The sequence below is a fragment of the Xiphophorus maculatus genome, chromosome 23 (genome assembly GCF_002775205.1).
Source record: "Xiphophorus maculatus strain JP 163 A chromosome 23, X_maculatus-5.0-male, whole genome shotgun sequence".
NCBI lineage: Eukaryota > Metazoa > Chordata > Actinopteri > Cyprinodontiformes > Poeciliidae > Xiphophorus > Xiphophorus maculatus.
Window position 1 is genome coordinate 7,553,069 of NC_036465.1, and position 19,907 is coordinate 7,572,975.

A 19,907-nucleotide genomic window follows, 5' to 3' on the forward strand; every position below is an offset into this window, starting at 1 on the left:
CAAGAACTACTAAAATGTCACAACAGCAACCCGAAAATAAGAATACTAACTCTTCTGATCTATACAAACACTTGTTCTTCACTAGTAAAGATTCACTTACAAAGGCATTTTAAATACCCGGTGAAGCTCCAGCTGAAGGCAATCAGATCTGAACAAGCTACAAGAATTAATTATAACTTTTAAGTCCCTTAATTGATTTTCAGACAATTAATTGTAAGACTTTTTCATTTTTTTAATGAAAAAGTGTAACTGAAAAGAAATTCCCATTTCTAGTGTTTTATTTAGATTTTAATTGGTACTTGTGTCTTCCTGTGGTAATTACGCCTGCAGATAATTTGCTTTAAAATCTCTTTTGAAAAAGAGCCCTGAGTCACAGTCAGACTACCTGGGTAAACGAAGATGCTAAACAAACATAAAATAATAGGCTGAACGTGACAGTAGAGAAAACAATAACTTGCATGAGAAACACACAAGGCAAGTAGGACAGAGATAAGAGACGATCTGGCATGCAACAACTACCCTAAATATAATGAGGGAGTAAATAAATGACACAAGAAAGGGGAGTTAGCAATAAAGTAGGACAGGGGGAGCAAAACATGAATTAACTAATTACTGCCTGACATTATTTTACAAATATATACAAAATGAACTAGATCTATTTTTGCTGATGGATTCTAAATAAACTACAGATTGTTTCTGAAAATATAACAAATGCGTTTTGGTGTTTAGCATGCTAAATCACTAAATGAAGCATAACCTGGTTCAACTCCAAGCTCTAGATGTTGACAATGTGCTTCCAATATGATTCATGCTATGTGTTGAATATGCATCAACAGGCATAAGTGATCTACGAGGAAAAAAAACTTTTTAATAAAAGGTCAAATTATATAATGAAGATCTCTACAAAATCTTAATAAATCTGTACAAATAATTTTGTGATAAATTTCTTTGTTGATTAATTATTTCTGAAGAAAAATATTTTAAAAATGTTAAATAATATTTTAAGTTATAGATAAGCATTCTGAAATTCAGGTGAAAAATGCATTCTTGTCTTCTTTTACTTGAACATGTGTATTAGCGTTTTAATGCACTCTTATGAAATATGTAATTAAATCCCACTCTTTTCAGCTGCTTAGTCAGCACAGTGCCATTAGTAAAGAAGCACTAATACTGTAAGGTTTCAATTTACAGGGTTTGTCATAAATTGTTGTGTTTTATGAGTGTTTACATGCCTCTGAATTGACTTTCAATCTTGTGTGGGTGTAACTTTTTGCCTGTTTTTTCCCAGGCAAAAAGTCATTTGGAAAACAAATAAACCACAAGAGGCCAGAAAAAAATTTCCTTTTAGATCCCATTTCAGTTTTTTCAACATCTGGCTTCAGAAGGACACATTGTCGCTACTCCACCTGATAATTGTTTTTTCTGAGTTTCACTTATTTTGAAGTAGGTGGGAGGAACTTGAGCGGTGCTCCACTATGATTTTACTGGCATAATTGTTGTTGTTCTAGTTTTCATATTGCAGCTCTTGTAACTTAGCATTGATTTGGCTTGCCTTTACATGAGAAATTAAATGCTTTATGACAGTAATTCACCTCCTGCTGGCTGCACATTAAAATTTTTTTTGCTGAGGTATAATTACTTCCTTTAAGTTAATAGAACTGTGCCATTTGAAAGCTACTCACAATTGAAAGTTCTTGTTTATATACCTGCCTACCTAATAAAAGAAGCATTACACAAGAGGTTGTGGAGCTGTTTGAACTGTAAATATGCCTCAGTGCAAGGTTTCACTGGGAGGTAGCTTTATATTCAGAGAGAACAAAAGTACTAAGAAAGCGTCTGACATCCAACACCTAACTCGCACAATCATGCCCAAATCCCACTGGCTATTTTACAGAGCTTTGGCAAAACTGACAATTAATGTGCTAATTTCATACAGCACAGAAAATCAATCTAAATGACTCTATGTCACAATTACCTGATGACCAAAAAGATGTATGAATTAGATGAAATGTCTTTACTAGCTTTTTAAATATATAAATTGACTCCCAAGTACACACATCACAGAACCTGCCATTTTAATATTTATTAAGCAAAGAGGAAGCCACTAAAAGCCCTAGGGTTGTAATTGATATGTAAAATCCTAGAAAAAGAAAGTCATATTTTCTTTTTAGCACAGCGGTAGATATTTCTACCTGAATTGGACATGTATTTCATAGCAAAATAAAAAGTTTTAAGGCAACATAGAAAGTAGCATTTTCAAGGAGGTCAATCAATGTGCATATTTAAAGCTAATATTACTTGTGCAAAAAAGTCCATGAAGTGGAAGCGGATCATTAAAAGCTGATTTGGCCAAAGCACCATTGAGACTTCAGGATATGAAGATGAGTGTGCATATATTATTTTCATGCAGATATTGTGCTATTTCTATCGAGATTTTCTTCAGTCCATTTGGCACAGAAGCACTAATTAAAAAAATGTCACATTTATTTTATTATTTCACATGCCAGTTGGTTTAATGAAACGACATGCGACTCGCTGAAAAAGATGTTTCTTAAATTCTTTCAAGCATCTAGTGTCCATCACAGTCTTGTTTTAGGAGAAACCGTGGAAGGAGAAGGGGATCCCCTGCCATTTTTGTTCCTCTTTGTGTTAGTTGGCACAGGCCCGCTGTCTAGAGATCCGCTCCAGTTCGACGCTTACAGCCAGCAGCCTCTCCTGAATCTTGGCTCTGGCTGTGAGAGTATCCATCTGCGTCTGTCTGCTTGTCAATAGACTCTTATTCTTCATCAGGACACGTGTAACCAGCCAAATCCACATAAGCTCATTATTAGAGGTACAACAGAACTAAGCTCAAGAGCAGCTTGTTGTTTTGCTTCCAATTACTGTTTGTGCAAAACTGTAATGGACGCTGCCCAGTCTCTCCACGACCCTGAAGGTAAACAGCTTGGACAAAAAAGTGGTGCAGTAAGGAAGAAAGAGGCTTTGATGCATTGAAGCTAAACAATATAAAAAAATGTCTATAAAGGATTAAAAAACAGCAATCAGAGACAAAATGATGGCTTTTATAGGTTTAGATTAATATCTTAATCTTAGATTGATGATGATTACTGTATTTACATCAGAGTTTTTTCACTAAAAGTAGTGCTGTCAGTTGTGTTTCCAGGGGCGGGGAGCTGTTATAAATACCAGCTGGTAAGACATGCTCAACTGCACATGGCTATGTTGAACGCGACTCAAACTAATGAGACTCAATTTTATGGAGTCACTCATACCAGTTTTGAAGCAGCCTTTTTTTAATTGTCTCTCTTTTTTGTTTTGCAAAGATTCACTGATCAGGATAAGTTGGCAGGCTTTGTAAAGCTTTTACTTGCCAATACAGATTTTAACTGATATGTTTACTTGAAAAAATTTATAAATGGAAGATATGAGAGCTGCACTGACAATGTTTGTCCTATCCTTCCTGATAAAGTGTATTTTTTAATTATTTAAAACAGAAGCACATGCTACATTTGGCAGTTACAGTAAAAAAGGAAGTAAAAAATGTTATTTGCATATTTCTAAGTTAAGTACATGTGACAGTTAATCTGTGACGAGATCGAACTCCACCACCTCCTCCCAGTGACACTGTTCATTTGATATACCCTAAAAGTCTTGGTCTCAAGAACTATATCACTAACTGGCTGGAATTGTTAAAGAAGGAAAACATGAAGGAAAAAAGACACAAACCAAAAATAAGACCACAAAAGACTAACACTGAAGAAAAATTAGGAACAGATGACCGAGAAATCCAGATTATATCAAGAACATCTAGATGAACACCTCCCAAAATGTTCATCATTTGATAATGTTTGTTAATTGAAAATAAAAATAAAGTTACAGAATGCTTTACACTGCCCCTGCAAAGAAAATAAAGGCAAAAATCTAAAACTGATGTGATAAAAGATCAGTTTTAGATCTACTGCGATCTTTTTGAAGCGAGACTACAAAATGATTTTACAGCTACACTTAAAGAACTATCTTAGGTGTAGCTCTAATATAAGATCAGCCTTTTGATCTTATTGTCTAACTAACGTAATTTGGATATGATCAAAAGTCTGTCACGTTTGTGCTTTATGTATTTTTGACTACACAAAAATGTTGCCTTCTCTTTCGGAGCCAATAAACTAAAGGCTTCCTCCATGGTAGTTAGCTACAATGCAGCAATTACTGCTGTTTATGGAAGTGACTGAAATACAGAGAAAAGATGAGTGAGTATTACAGGAACAAGTCTGTGTTATTATTTTGTTTGATTATTCTGTAAGTATTATAAATTATGTAATAACTCTTCTGGTGAATTATTGCCTAATAAACCACGACACTAATCACTAATGGTTCTTCATTCTTCAAACAGCCTGTTTATAGTCTTTCTACAGCCAGTGCCTTAGTGATTGAAACTAATGAGCACCTTCTTTGTGTTAATTGCAGAGGCACTGCATATAAACCTATTAAAGCTCCTTTGTGAAAGAATTTAAAACACTTATCTGTCAAATTAGACTATTAGATCCGTACAGTAAAAAATAAATGTAATGGCTGTAAAAAATATGCTTGTCTATTAAAATATAACATAAAACAAAACTCTGAAAGACAAGGAAGAGTCCATACATAATTAAAAAATAAGACCAAATATGAATGTACAATTAATTTGACCTGTATGTTTTATTAATGCTCCTTGGTAATGGTATCTTACTATTATCTCTGCTATGAGGTGCTGCATTATTCATAACAGTGAATGGAATAAAATGATTTAGAATGCTGTTATAAAGGCCTCGAGCCTTGGGACAGTTCATGTGCTCTTTTCTTCCTAACAGTATGTTTTCTTTACACCACAACTTTATTAAGCCCTCCTTGTATAGAAGGAACAATAGTATATTTGCTGCGTATGTTATTTCCAAGACTCTTGAGACTTTGTGAAGTGCTGGCCAGCAACTGCTTGAAACTGTCCCTGCTTCTCCCCTTCTACAGGAACACTTCACTGCAGAGTGCAAATTTAAGGAGTCTGTGTTTGAAAACTACTACGTGACATACTCCTCCATGATCTACCGACAGCAGCAATCAGGCAGGGGCTGGTACCTCGGTCTGAACAAGGAAGGAGAAATCATGAAGGGGAACCATGTCAAAAAGAACAAGCCAGCAGCCCACTTCCTCCCTAAACCTCTGAAAGGTAGGCCTGCACACATCCTCCATTACATTTTGATTCCTTGATGTTTAGGTTCAGAATTAGTTCATACTGCACACCACAGTTGCAGTCGGGGAGTATTGCATCCTTTCTCATTTCTTTTTATTTTTTTGCTATTTTTTTGCACTTGAAGCTTTCCAATCATCAACCAGTTTTTAATATCCGGCAATCTAAACACCATATTTTTCAGACTAATAAGTTTAAGTAGTAAGTATAAATCACATCCGTCAAAAAATGCTTTATGAAAAGGAAAAAAAGAAAAGTTGCACTGGATTAGAAGTCACATTTATTTTGAAAATGTCACACTTTACGGGAACTTTGTCCACATTGGTGACTTATTTTCAGAAATTGTTGACTTTGGCTTGGAAGTCTACGGAGTCCATAAAGGGATATTCAAGGAAATCCCATACAAACGAGGCCCATACAAAATGTATGGGCCTGTGAAAGTAGAATATTTTCAGAGATCTGTGTCTGATTACATCTGTGTCTGGCTAAAATCTCTAACATTAACTTTCAGAAAAATAACATAATGCAATCACCAATCAGTGAACAGTTGGCCAATTCTGATCTCTGGATAAATGATGTGTGCATCTCTAACTGAGAATTACTGTTTTTCTAGAAGGATTTTTACATTTATTCATTGGTTTATGTTCTGTTTCTTCTACGATTGCTTTACTAAAAGCTAAATGTGCTGTCAAATCTGTTATTGTATAGCAGAGAAGCTGGCATGTGCCTTTTCAGTACTTTATTCCAGCTGGTCACAGTCTGTTACAAGTCCTGCACAGAATGAGGTTGTCTGTGACCAGAAGCTGCACGGACAATATGTTTCAGCGCTTTGAATAGTAGCACCAGCAGTTTATTTTCACTAAATGAAATTACAGAAAACCCCACCCACCCAGGCGATGTGTGTGGTAGCATGGAGAACACAGAAAGCTGCCAGAAGAGAGAGAGAAAGGGTTCTGTTCTCCCACAGTCCTTTCATCTTCAATAAGACTCTGTCAATGCAGAGACAAGAGAGAACGAGTGAAATACTGTTCGGTTTTTAGCCAGATAAAAGTGGTCTGTTGTTGGTTCTAATTTAAACAGTAGCAATGGAATTTAACTTTACATGTAAAACAAAAACAAACATATTTTTGCACCTGTAAACATTTCATATGGAGCTTTTATATGTTTTCCTTCCACCATTTCATTCACATGAGGTCCATTAGTAACAGAGCTTCCTTTGTAAGGTAGATTTCTGTGGATCCAATATTACTTTAAATGTGCAGCTTGTGAAGCACCTCCTTTTCCCAAGTATCCATAGCAATCTCATAGGAGCTTGAGCTGTTCTAGTGCAGTAAAGTGATCACTTTAACAGAAGTATTTTGACATTTCATGCCCTGAACAGGTATGTCTTCTATGTATCTTTTTTCTCTTCAGTGTATACGGGGGCACTAAGAGGGACTTTGACAGTTTGCAGTCGTTCTTTAAATTGGTACATTCAAAGAAATCCTGAATGTGTTGAAGTCTTGGAACCACCAAACTATACAAAATATATTCAAACCTTGATTTTATTGCTTTCGGCACAGTGGACAACAAAATGAAAAACATGAATCTGTCTTTAAAGACTCAAGCTCTGCAGATGCTTATTTCCCCACACTTGCAAAAATTACAATTACTTTTAGGCTTCAGCAAAAGTGATTTACTAAGTGGCTAGTGCTTTATTTTTGTGATTCATGAAAGTATGGTTGATTCAATCACCTGTCAAGTGCTTTTTTTGTTGTATAAATCAGCTTTTTCACAGCTGTTCATGCTTTCAGATGGTTTCAAACCATCTGTTGTGTCAGTTGAACACTTTCACACCAGCTTGTTTTTAGGGACGTCATCAGTAGATCTGCGTCACCATGTTCACATGTGGGCAAAAACATAGTCCAGTAGACGTGCTCTCTCTACAGTCCTCTAAATTTAAATGTTAATATTTTGAGTGAGCTTTTCTCAACCTCAGTTTGTTATTGATTATTACTTTGCACTTTGTGAGTAAACTTTGAAAATGATATAAAGTGGTGACCCTGAATAAATTATGTCATACATGTGGTCAACTTCCCTTTCTTTTAAATTATACGTCAATAAATGTATTTTCTCTTAACTCATAAATAATTATACTCTGCACTTGCCATCACCTTGGTTAAAATCAATTTTAAAAAACCTCTACTGCACTATTGTAATCTTTCATTCTTTGAAAATCCAACCTTATTGTAATAAAGTTGGACCACATTCTGATTGCAGCAGAGAAAAAAAATATTGTTTTTACTAAAATTAACAGAAAAATGATTAGTGGCATCTATTCCAGCAGACTCTGATACAGTAACAGTATCCATCTGCTGTGACCGACAAGTTTGAAAGCACGGAGCAGAGAGAAAAAACATAATTATCCAGGATTACTTTCCAGGATAAAGAAAGAAAATCCTGTGGCATCATTCATTAGGGACCTGTCTTGGAATCTAACACTGCCTATGTTGATACTGTTTTGCCTTGATTAGAAATATAACTTGAGAAAAAGGCCTATTTGTCAAAGCATTTTACTAAGGCTAAAACTAACTCATATCTACTTTAAAAACAATAATTAAATGTTCAAACAGTTGTACCTGTGACAAACCAAGTTGGAGAATGACCAATGTTTATTTTGAAACCAACTTCAGAGAGGAAAATGGTGTACAAGAAAAAACATCCTCACAGTTTACTGTCTTTTAAATGCCAGGTTATAGTGCTACTTGAAAAGATGTTTATTTTTAAAAATCAGGTAAATTTAACAAACATGTAATCTCATATTCCAAGATGACAATTACTTTAAAAACTGATTTTTTTACCCACATAGTGCATGCTGTCACAGCCTAAATGCAAACATATTCATGACCAAATTGAACACAGAATGTTGTTCATGTTTTTTTATTATTTCCAATTCAGCATCATAATTCAAGGTGTAAAAATACCTGAACAGATTTGAAGGATTTTATTCATACTTAATCTGTTTCAAGATAATATTTTTGGTTGATTTGTTTTTACTCTATTTTTCTGAATGAATAAAGTGAGAAGTTGGCAGCTGAATTTCAACTGCCCATGTCTGAGTTAAGGTTAATATTATACCTACACTATTCAGGACTTCTCAAACACAAGGTTAACAAAATTATAATTTTCCAAAATGCATCTGAAAAAAAAAAACCCTACAGACAATTAGTAGTAAAAAAAAAAAAGAAAAGAAAATCTAAAGCGAAAGATTATCTTCTAGTCTGTGTTGTGATGCCAGATCAAATATACATAAAAACACCAGTTGTGCTCTATGTTACTATGCTACTTGTACAATTCATATTTTGGTCATATTTATTCATTCAGAAAGACTTTCCCACTGCATAGACACAAATGGACAAAGCGAGAGAGAAAGAGAAAGAATTTGTTCCAGCATCTCATAAAGATTCAGCGACCACAGCGTTACTGAGCACCAATTAAGAAGCTTCTTGTGTGCTGGTGATGCCATCGTCTCTTGACATTACTCACTGCTCTACTGGTTCCAGTATCTGAGGTGCAGCTCTTAGCCTCGCATTTCCTCCCACTTTGGATAAAGCATGTAAAGTTCACATTATTCAAACCAAACATGTAAATCCTCTTACACTTTTTGCAACACGCTCTGATATGAATCACAAAGTGTTTTTATCTAGAAGCTGGTCAAATATAGGGAAGTTTGAACAGCTTAATGTAGGGTGTTTCTTTTCATTTGTCATGTTTAAAAATGAAAACTTACTGTAACAACACATTAAAATCATAAACTTAAGTTTATTTCCCTACTAAGATAATCATGGAATATATTTACTTGTGAACTATCTTCCAATGGTCAGTTGTTTACAGTGAAATGCTGCCAATGATTGATGTGTGTAAGGGGTGGGGTGCGGTCTCTGGTTGCTGCTGCAACATAAAAGTGCTGGTCTAAGTGAACTGTCTGAAGGGCTGGATGTGCAGTTTCAGCCACAGGCCCCTGAGGAATAAACATCAAATAGCATTTTAGGCAGCAGGATGTTGAACACATCCTGAAACCAAAGACTGTGAACATCAAATTACTGATGTTTCTCCTGAAAAGGCAGCTGCTGAGATGCACATTGAGTTAGTCCTGCACACACAGCAAAGCTCAACCATTAGCAACTCTTGAATTTATAATGGCATGGTGGGAATATAGGTTTTTTTCCTTTTTACTTCACCACCAACACTTTTTACTGTGACCTCTTGAATCAGCAGTTTTGCAAAGAACAATACATTGTTCACAAAAATCTGTTAACTGTAATGTTAACATTTTCACATTTAAAAATTATGATTAATCTGTTAAACTGTCTTTCAGTATATCTAATCTAATTACCCAATTTAAGTTTTTCTGTTCAGTTTATTTGTAAACCATAAATGCAAAACAAAGGTTTTGTCACAGCGCTGATTAAATTTTGGGTTCTACAAGACTGCTTTTATTTATTAATTCAAATCCAGTTCAATACAATCAAAGTGCATTAGCTAATCATCTTTTCATAAAATGTTGTCCAACTAAAAAAAAAATTGGAAGATTGTTTGAAGTTGAGGATGCTCTTTTAGTATCAAGAAATAACATACGCCACACCTAACGGAAATTTGATCAGACAAAAGCATATTCATTTTTTCTGTTATTTTTTTTTTTTATATTTAACATGAACTATTTAAAACTTTTAAACATTTTGATAAAGTTAAAATATCTGCTTTGAAAATCAGTTTAAAACTTTGCGTAGTTTTTGTCTTTAACATGCTAATGCACCATGAGCATTTCTAAAAGGCTGAAAATATATGAATAAATCGAACATGTAGGTACTCTTAAGATACGCAAAAAAGTCTTAATTTAATCTTAAATTGCTAAAGCAAAATTTCACAAAAATGTGCAGAGTACAGTATCTGTTTTGATTACATTTCTTAAGTAGAGGAGACAAAAGTTACTTCAAGAAAATAACCTGTTTCACACTAAATGGCATATAAGGTGTTTTTTTTCCATTCTTCACTACTTTTACCCCTGTTAGTAAAAATCAACTGTGAAATTGCTGCACACATTCAGATGTTTACACACCAATTATTAAAATAAGTATTAATAATTTTAACATCTTAAAATGATTGCAAATGTGGTACAACACGGCTGGAGATTTAAGGCTCTTTGTGCACATTGTAGAGAGTGTATCTGTGGCATCACGTCATATTGAGTGCCGGTGAACACAGCAAGAGGTGTTCCTGTTTGTGTTATAAAATAAGGATACAGAGAAATATGCAGATATATTCAGAATATTCTGATGAATCTGCTAAATGCCTTATTTTCTTCAGTTAAATCACCAGGTGTGCCTTAATTTAGTATGACACAGATACACAGATTCTTTTTAAATAGTATATGTTTTCTTTTTAAAGGAATCTTTCTGATGTATTTTACTCCAAAAATTCTATCCTTGAATGTTTGCCAATTGTACTTATTATTGTTACTTAAAAATATTAAATTCTTTGATGTTGATTTTTATTGTGTGTGAGCTTTGATGTGGAAAACAAATGTTAAAGCTAATCTGCGATCCAAGTGAAGATGTGCATTACTTTGGGTATAGAGTGGAAGTCATACAGTGGAAACTACTTTTAATCTTGCAGGAAAGGAAATGGTGTAAAAGATGGTGCACAGATAAGGCAGCAGTGTTTAGTAAATGGCTTGTACTTGAATAGCACTTTATCAAGTCCAGAAGACCCCAAAACACTTTACACTATATTCAGTCATTCACACACACATTCACTAACTGATAGTGGCAAGCTACTGGATTGTAGCCACAGCTGTCCTGGGGCAGTGTGACAGGAGTAAGGCTGCCATGCACCGGCGCCACCGGTCCCTCTGATCACCACCAGCAGGTACTGCAGGTGAAGTGTTTTGCTCAGGAACACAATGATGGAGACAGATGGATAGGGACTCGAACCGGCAACCCACCGGCCTTATTTCACACACAAGCAGAAGGAGTTTCATGGCACAGTTTGCCCCCAGTATTCGAGGGAGTTATGGACCACAATAGTTAAATCTGAAAAACACTTATAAAAACTTTTACAACTATAATAGAATTCGAACACTAAATATACCTTATTATGAGTAAATACACACAGTGAAAACCCTCTTAGAAGACACTAATATATTGGTGATATATCCGATCAGGACAAAGGAAAATGAATGGCACTCCTGGATTAACTTCTTTACAAATGCCAGCCAAGAAAGTACTTCTGCTTACACAGTTGAATGGCGGTTGCTTACTTTCTTGACTGTTAACATCTATCTATATATTGATATGACTTGGTCTGATTTCCACTTTCTTTGTCTCTCCACAGTGGCAATGTACAGGGAGCCATCACTCCATGACTTGACAGAGTTCTCACGCTCTGGCAGCGGCACACCCACCAAGAGTCGGAGTGCCTCGGCTGTCCTCAACGGAGGCAAAGCCGTGAGCCAGAACGAGTCGACGTAGCCCGGAAGCCGAACCCAGGCCTGGGGCCGAACCTTGAAACCTTACCTCTCACAGAGCGGGAATCCAAGCAGACGCCGATCAACGGTTCAGGACTAGCTATGACAATAATCCACACATTAATACCCAGATATCATCAGAAAAAAGTATTCATCAAAGCAGCATCTAGAATAACAAACATAATCTCACACAGGTCACTCTTGTCATACCCAAATTTTTGTTTTTGCCAAATATTTATTTAATATTGTTACCACATTCTTTTTTGTTAATGAGTTTAGTCATCCTTATCTATGACACTGTCATTTTTCAATCACTTTTTTGGGTCATGCAAACACCAATCACTTGTGCATATGTCACAGAGGGACAGCAAGGTAGATATGCAGGTGTTCAGGGCAGCCAGTAATGATTCTTGTCCATAAAGGCTGCAGTGGGACAATAAAAAAAGCCCTGATCACCATCTCATCCATGCTTCTGTGAATACAAAGCCTATAAACTCCCTGGCATGGCTCAGCCTCGTCCTCCTGGCCAGCCGGATGGTAGCTCTCCTGCGTCCTAATGCACACGCTCAGAGACTGAGCTCTTTAGCATGGGAAAGTGAAGCCTATGTTCAACTGACCTGAAATATAAGGAGCAGTGTGGCTCTCTTGTTTATTTATTTATTAATTAAATTTTTTTTTCTGTCTGAGAGATGCCACAACTGCACTTTTTTTTGTTGCTAATTTTCTGAACTAGCTGAGAGGTTTTTAATTGTTAACTGGTTTTTGTTGGAATCTCCTCTTGTTCTCTGCTCATGTCATTGTTTCTTTACTGTTAGGATGAGTTTCAGCAAACCAAAGACAGATTGAAAGAGTGTCCCTTTAAGCTGCTAAAAAACAAGCCAACATACAGTAGAGATAAAGATGGGTGTTTCTTTTTTCATTGTACATTTTTGATGAAGGGAAGTAAAGGTTTTTTGTTGAGAAAACATAACTTGTTGGCAACCCGGCTCGATGTCTTGCTTTTTGCTGATATGCTCAATGATGGAAGAATGGAATGACTATTTATTGTCCCCATTCCCTTCTGTTACCAATGTGTCACACTGTCTTTTGCTCTTGTCCTCGTGATCTGTTTCTTCTTTGTGCACGTGTCATACTTCAGTCCTCCTCCCCGTTAGCCATTCTTGTTTCTTTCTCTACTTCTACTGACTGATAAATGTCACCATAGGAGGATGGTGGAGGACCCCGCCCTACCCCAACTATCCAGGATGCTTGTTATGTGTTTGAGTAACTTATTGTGGTGATATTTTCTATTAAAAAAGGAATACTGTGGACTTTTAGGTGGCTTAACATTTTATAGGAAACGTCAAATTTATAAAACTGAAAAGCAAACAAAAAAGTACAAAACAGACTTCTTCCCTTTCTTGCACAGGGCATGTACACAAATATGTACAAAAAGGACCCTTTTTGTGGGCTACGTACTCTTTCCTTCAGCTACATGACTTATTTCTAGTACATGCTTTTGGGAGACTTTTTTCTTGATTTCTTCTGGAGGTGGTCTGTATTAGGTGAAACTATCTGTTGCATGGGAGAAAGCAGGGAAAATACTGGTCTAGAGCTGCATGATGTAGGCTATGTGTATTAACCCATGTTGGATCATGTGTTCCAAACTACCAGGCTAAATCTGATAAAACAGCATATACAGACAGGCACTACAGCTGTCTAATAGCTTCCAGTTGTTTATTATTTGTTGTATACACAAAAATGCACTGAATAAAATGTTTATATTAAGATATACTTTTAAAAAGTGTCTGATGTTCTTCTTTGTGTTTTGCTCTGTGTTCCTCAGAACAGCTATGGTTTAAACTGTCCACACCATTAAATTTACACCTATAAACATTTTCTTCTTTTCTTTGCCTGTTAATGCTTTATAATGTTTGTCTCAGAATTACAGTAACTGGGCAAACTTAGAGACTATCCAATCCAATAAATCAATATCCCTCTTAGGACAGAGATTCTAGTTTCCACCTACATTTAGTAATATGTGCTGATTTAGCAAATTATACAGTAACTTAAACATCCCTTTCTTAATAGTGTAGGGCACTTTTCTTCTGGTATCTGTTCCTGTTTTTAACCAGTAAACATAATATTGATCATAAATAAAGGTTTATAATGTGATTTATAAATTAATCAATAAAGTCACTGTTACAGACATAACTTGTCCAAATTGTTAAGTGCCTGAAATTCCTGTGTGAATCAAGCTTCAGTTGGTAAGGGGGTATTTCATAATAAAAAAAAATGCTTTTAGTTGTGTTAAACCTTAAAGTTGCATTGCAGTGGACCCCTGGTATTTGTATTCACTGTGAATACCTACAATCTGCAGATACTTCAGGGTCCCTCTAAAAAGTTAATAGTTTAAACATCATATATAAGTTCATATGAATTAATACATACAGTGGAAACCATCTAAGCAGAACCACAAAAATTTAAATCTTAAGTTTCCTTATCTCCACTCTTGGGTTTACATTCAATCAACCCCAAGGAAAGTAAACGGTGCTTCTGGATTGGCTGGTTTTGAAAAAAAAAAAGAATTCATTTGAAATTGAAATGAGCACAAAGCAGCTAGAAACACTGCTGAACATTATGAAAGAATGATGACGTTATGTCTGGAAAGCCAAATTGCTGAATATCATAAGAACCACCAGCAATGAAAATAGAAATAGCAACATATCAAGCTGTAATGTACGGAAGAGGATTAGGGCCACCGAATAAAGTTGCAATGATGGCATCATATAAATAGAAGATATATTATACTATTTCACAAATAGAAAAATAACTCTTTTTGCACCTCTTGTGACGTTCTGCTTTGTAATCAATCTAAAATGTTAGTATTTTTTAAAAGGTGAACTTGTCTGTGCAAATGAGAAAATGTGTGAATATAAGTAAAAATGTGTTTTTTATGTTAAAGTTTGATCTTTTTTTTTTACAGTATCATTATTTAGTATCTGTAAAGTAGGAGCTTAAAACCAGTGAGAAATGATTTATTACATTATCATTACAGATCTTAGAACTGCTTAGTTTGAAACTTTCCTTAAGTTGTAATAAAATACAATTGTTGCCGGGTCTGAGGATGTGTTTGGTGGGTTGCTTCATTAAATAGCATCTAAAAGAGAGTATAACTTTGTTTTTTCAACTATCATCTTTAAGAATTGGTCTTGTCTTTGGAGACAACCTCATTACGCCCACCACTAGTGGAGACAGGAGAACTAATAGGCTCCGGTAATATAGGCCCTGTTATGAGTTACTTCATTGTTCATGTAGTTTGACATCCTACTACTCCCTTCATTTCCTTCTGCTCCTCTCTAGACTCCATTCATTAGCACGGGACAGTCCAATTCATTAGTGTGGGCTGCCAGCCTTGTTCTGAGATGGTGATGTGAGGAGAAGCCACTTTTCCTCTTTGGTATTCTTTTCTCTCTTTGCCTCTCTTCCTCATTCTCCCATCAGTCAGTTTTTCTCCCCTTCGCTTGGCCAGACTAATGAGTCTTCATGGAGCCACCCGAAAAGAGCAAATCAAAGATGTGTCTAATGTTCGTACATAAACGCCACACAAGTACTCCAGGATTTGTGATTTTGAGTGAGATCAGCCTGAATCATTCAGTCACGAGTCAGACGGCGCTGACAGAGCTGTGATATATGTGAGCACTGTGTACCTGTGAATGCAATAACTCATTACCCTTTATCACTGCCAGCACAGGCTGTGCAGCCTCTTTTCTCTTGTGCTCACACAGTCGTTCTTTCTTTGTGTCTCTGCCATCTGCATCAGAATTCTTACCATTGCTTTGTAACAATTTTTTCCTATGATTGTTGCTACAATTATCTTTTTTATTGTAGAACTGAGTGACAAATGCCTCAGGACTAGCTTTTTTTGTTTGTTTGTTTGTTTTGATGCATTCCTTACCACCAGGATGTTTAGACCTTTTCAGCTTTTTGCTTGCTGCTTTCACAATAGGACCCATAGTGATGAAATCAAATGGTGGGTAATGGCTGTCCAGAGAAAAATGTTCAGCTGTTGGAAGAGTGTAATGGAAACAGAACAGCATGGAGGAGAATGTAGTCCAGACAGATATAGAAATAAGAAATGTAGCAAAAACATGTCACCAGGGCATCCATGTTGTAAACACAAGGGCCAATTGAGGCTAAAAAATTGATTTGAGATTTTGAAAACAACATAGTGGACCGAACTATGTAATGCAAGACAAATTTCCCTGATTTCCCTGCTGTCTGAATGTGTTGGTTTTGCCGGCTCATCTTTTGGATGTCACAGAAGATATTTATATGAAACAAAGAGAGGGTAGCTAGCTGATAAACTTTTATATTTAGGTTACAATGAAAGGGCTGCACAGTGGCGCAGTTGGTAGCACTGTTGCCTTGCAGCGAGAAGGTCCTGGGTTTGATTCCCGGCCCAAGGTCTTTCCAAAAACATGACTGTCAGGTTAATTGGCCTCTCTAAATTCTCCCTAGGTGTGTGTGTGTGTGCATGGTTGTCTGTCCCGTCTGTCTCTGTGTTGCCCTGCGACAGACTGGCGACCTGTCCAGGTGACCCCGCCTCTCTCCCGGAACGTAGCTGGAGATAGACACCAGCATCTCCTGACCCCATTAGCGACAAGGGTGATAGAAAATGGATGGATGGTTACAATGAAAATGTTTATCTTGCAACACATGTTGCAGTGTCTAAAATGAGTTTTCACCTGGATAGTAAATTAAGTCCATTTGGTAAAAATCCATTTCTTTAAGTCTATAAAATATGTGTCAGTGATGTGTTACTGCAGCAACACAAAGAAAGTTATTTCTTTGCTCCTATGTCCATGTCTCATTTCCCCCATCCTTAATGAGTACCACACCATTTTGGGATGAAAGTTTCATTCTTAAATGGTGTAACTGCTGGACATTTGTTTTAAACAGATAAAACTGGCACCTTCAAGCATCTGGTAATTGTACCCAAAAATTAACCAAACATTTGGAGATGCACAATTCTCTTGTGGACAATTTATTTGATTACTTTCGAAATGCCTTGGAGTTTCAGATATTGCCTTAAAATGCACCATCTGAAATTCCTCCAGTTAAGTTAAATGTTGTGAGTTATATTATCAAAAGCTTATAAAAGGCATTGTCATCTTGGTTTTCCCTAAATTGTTTATTGGCATAATTCATCTACTGTATGTAATTGTGATCATTTTTTCTTGTATCCTAATATCTACATCCAAATATAAAACTTAGCTTAAATAATATTGAGGACTTCCATCATTAAATAATACTCATAATTTTCTCTGTAATTTCATAAAAGTACTAAATTACATTTGAATACAAACCAATATATAACAGGTCTTTACATGAATATACTGTATATATTCATCAGCATGATCAATTATGTTTAACCTTTATTTGGTTTACAGCATGAGAGCAATTTGTTGTACCGTAAAAAATCTTCCGTCTAGCTACAAACTGAGAGAAATTTGCTTTTTGTATTTGTACATTAAAAGGAGTAAAGTGCAGCTTCACAGAAATATTAATGTTTTTAAAGACACAAAGAGGAGAGAGAGGGCATTGAATCTATCTGACAGCCTGGCGCCAACAACTAACTCCCTAGAGGGGTTTGTCTGGCTCTCACTTGCTTCTCCACAGCTTTTTTCTCATTCTCTTTAATTACATGTTGGTTTGGAAAAATTAAGTTGTCATTTATTCTGCAGATTCACTTGGTTTTTACATATGATTGTAATAAGAAGAATTGCGTTTTAATTAAGTGGTCTGTTCTAACATAAAGCTATCACTATAGTACAGAGATATACGTTCAAAGCAATCAAAGTGGAGACAGTGACAGGCTTAAACATAAGTTAAATCAGTCCGATAGAGCTGTAGTGATATCATCTAAACAGAAAACAGTTATTTTGTAAAAAACTGTTTCTTCTTTCATTTTGTGAAAGAAAAAAGTTGTCAGGTTTGAAAAACTGATGAAATTAAATGAAATGCACTGCTAACCTCCGATGTTTGGGTCTCTCAGTTCTCCCAACACCCCAGTGCCCTCTGACAGCAGCGAATCCGAATGAAGTTGGCTGCTATTTGTCCCTCTCACAACCTCTCATCCATCAACGTCGCCATGTGCCTCCAGCTGGCACAGAAGAAAGCACCAGCTTCATTCTGGACAGATTACCCAGAGCAGAAAGAGTCTCACACCTCTGCTTATCAGAACAACCAGCGCATCAAAGCTACAGGGATAGGCAGAAAAGACGTGGAAGACACGGTGCTCAGAGAGTGCATGCTGATAACATCCACTGCAAATAGCTACAAACATCAGTGCTGCTGGTGTCACTGTTAAACAGTGTTTTTATTCGTCAGCCATTGATGTAGTTAACTCTTTATCAGAGTTTGAAGCAGAACCATTTTTGACCACGCAGAAACACAGAGACATTGTTGAGTGTCCAGTTGATTTAGACTTCTCCAAACCTGAACTAACTGGGACAATTTCTGATTAGAGTAGATTCAATACTTGCTGGTTACTAGATAACCAGATGGCAAGGTATATTTAAAAAAGGTTTCTTTTCATTTTACTTCCTAAGTATAACTGCTCATGCATTTATTCATGTGTCAACAAATTTTCAAGTTAGTAGACAGATGGATAATTTCCAGGTTTAGCCAGTCCCACTCCTTAAAAATCAGATAAAAAGGGACTGAAAGTGCTGTATTAACTCCCAGGAGAGAAAAGTGCATTTGCTGATTTAATTTCTTTTTTCATTTCACCCTTTTTATAAGCATAAAGCCATATGTGCATCTAGTCGCGTCTGGCACAGTGTCTTTAATGTGTGTTAGATAACAGATTTGGACTCCATGTTATCACAAATTACACAAAAGCTGGTGAAAATCCATTATCACCAGACAAACCTTTTGTCCCGTTGCAGCAACTTTCAGCAAAATTCCAGTAATGACATTCCGATTTTAACATCTGTGAACATCTGGACCATTGAGTGGTTTATCCCTTACAAAGGACTCACTGGTGGTTTTGCAGAAAGGCCATTGTTATGTCAAAGATTATGTAACTACACGCTGAGCAATTAAACTGAACACATAATTGTCTGTAGACACATCAACACAAATGTGAACAGGAGGGCTGAGCAACAAAAAAACAATCAGTTTCTAACAGGAAAGGCAGATGGCCATTTTTACTCTAAACAAAATGAATAATCCCTTAATGCAATAAACCATCCTCTGCTAAAAAATGGACAATTCTGTGCTTACTTCTGAAAATGATAGAACATTTTTTAGTCATTAGGGATGATCCTGATCAAGTCAATTTTATATAATTTTATAATTTATATCGATCTTTGACAGAATAATTGAATGGTCTCTCATTGTTAACAAACGCATTTTGAATAAACATAATTTTCTAGATACAAAACTGGGTTTTCCATAACAATTTTTCTTTCTTAAACCCTTTACAGTAAAGTGTAGAGACTATATTGTGTTCTGCACACGTTGCACAGAAAACATTATGATATCATTCTCAAGCTAAGTTATTCAGTGTTGGATCAGGCTGTCCTAGAGGAACTCAGTTTGGGACAAAATATTTATCACTGTCAAATTAAACTAAAACTGTGGGGTTGTGACACAATACTACTGCAGACTAGTGTAGCAGTGATGAACAGTTATGTGTTATTTTGCAGTTATTTAGCAGAATTACATCAAATACAGAAATCTACATATATTTTCAGCCCATAGTGGTTAAACTGAAGCTGGCTGCTAGGGAAACATCTTTTGATGACGCTTCACTTTTCACTTGCATACCTACACCAGATGCAGTAGTCAGCAAATACTTCCAAGAAATTACAAAAATGGACAAAATTCACCCAAAATCAGAACAACAGATATTTATTTCCATCTTGTTGCCATTTGCTTCTGGAGGGAGGTGTTGGGGAGGTTTTGATATTTGTTTAGTCAAGTGACGGTGACAGTAATGCAATGCAGGATTGCGGGGAAATCAAATGAAGCAGAGTGGTGAAGTCAAAGAGGTGGTTGTTATTTTTCAAGGTGTCAAAGATAGAAAAGCATTAACAATACTGGTGATTTTATACTATTGATTATCAACCACAGCAGCAATATTTATATTAGATATTGATTTCGGCCCAAATTTTCGTATCGGTGGTAATGACC

General features: G+C 36.0%; 1 protein-coding gene across 4 annotated transcripts in view; it reads left to right on the forward strand.

Moving 5' to 3' along the window:
- Positions 1 to 13,504, forward strand: part of fgf13 (fibroblast growth factor 13) — a 101,144-nt gene extending 87,640 nt beyond the window's left edge. For all 4 annotated transcript variants that reach the window (XM_023328936.1, XM_005799505.2, XM_023328937.1 and 1 more), the window contains 2 exons: positions 5,002 to 5,200; positions 11,594 to 13,504. In XM_023328936.1, coding sequence (XP_023184704.1) covers positions 5,002 to 5,200; positions 11,594 to 11,730 — 336 coding nt within the window. In that variant the 3' untranslated portion in view covers positions 11,731 to 13,504. The remainder of the gene's footprint in view (positions 1 to 5,001; positions 5,201 to 11,593) is intronic.
- Positions 13,505 to 19,907: the final 6,403 nt, after the last annotated feature.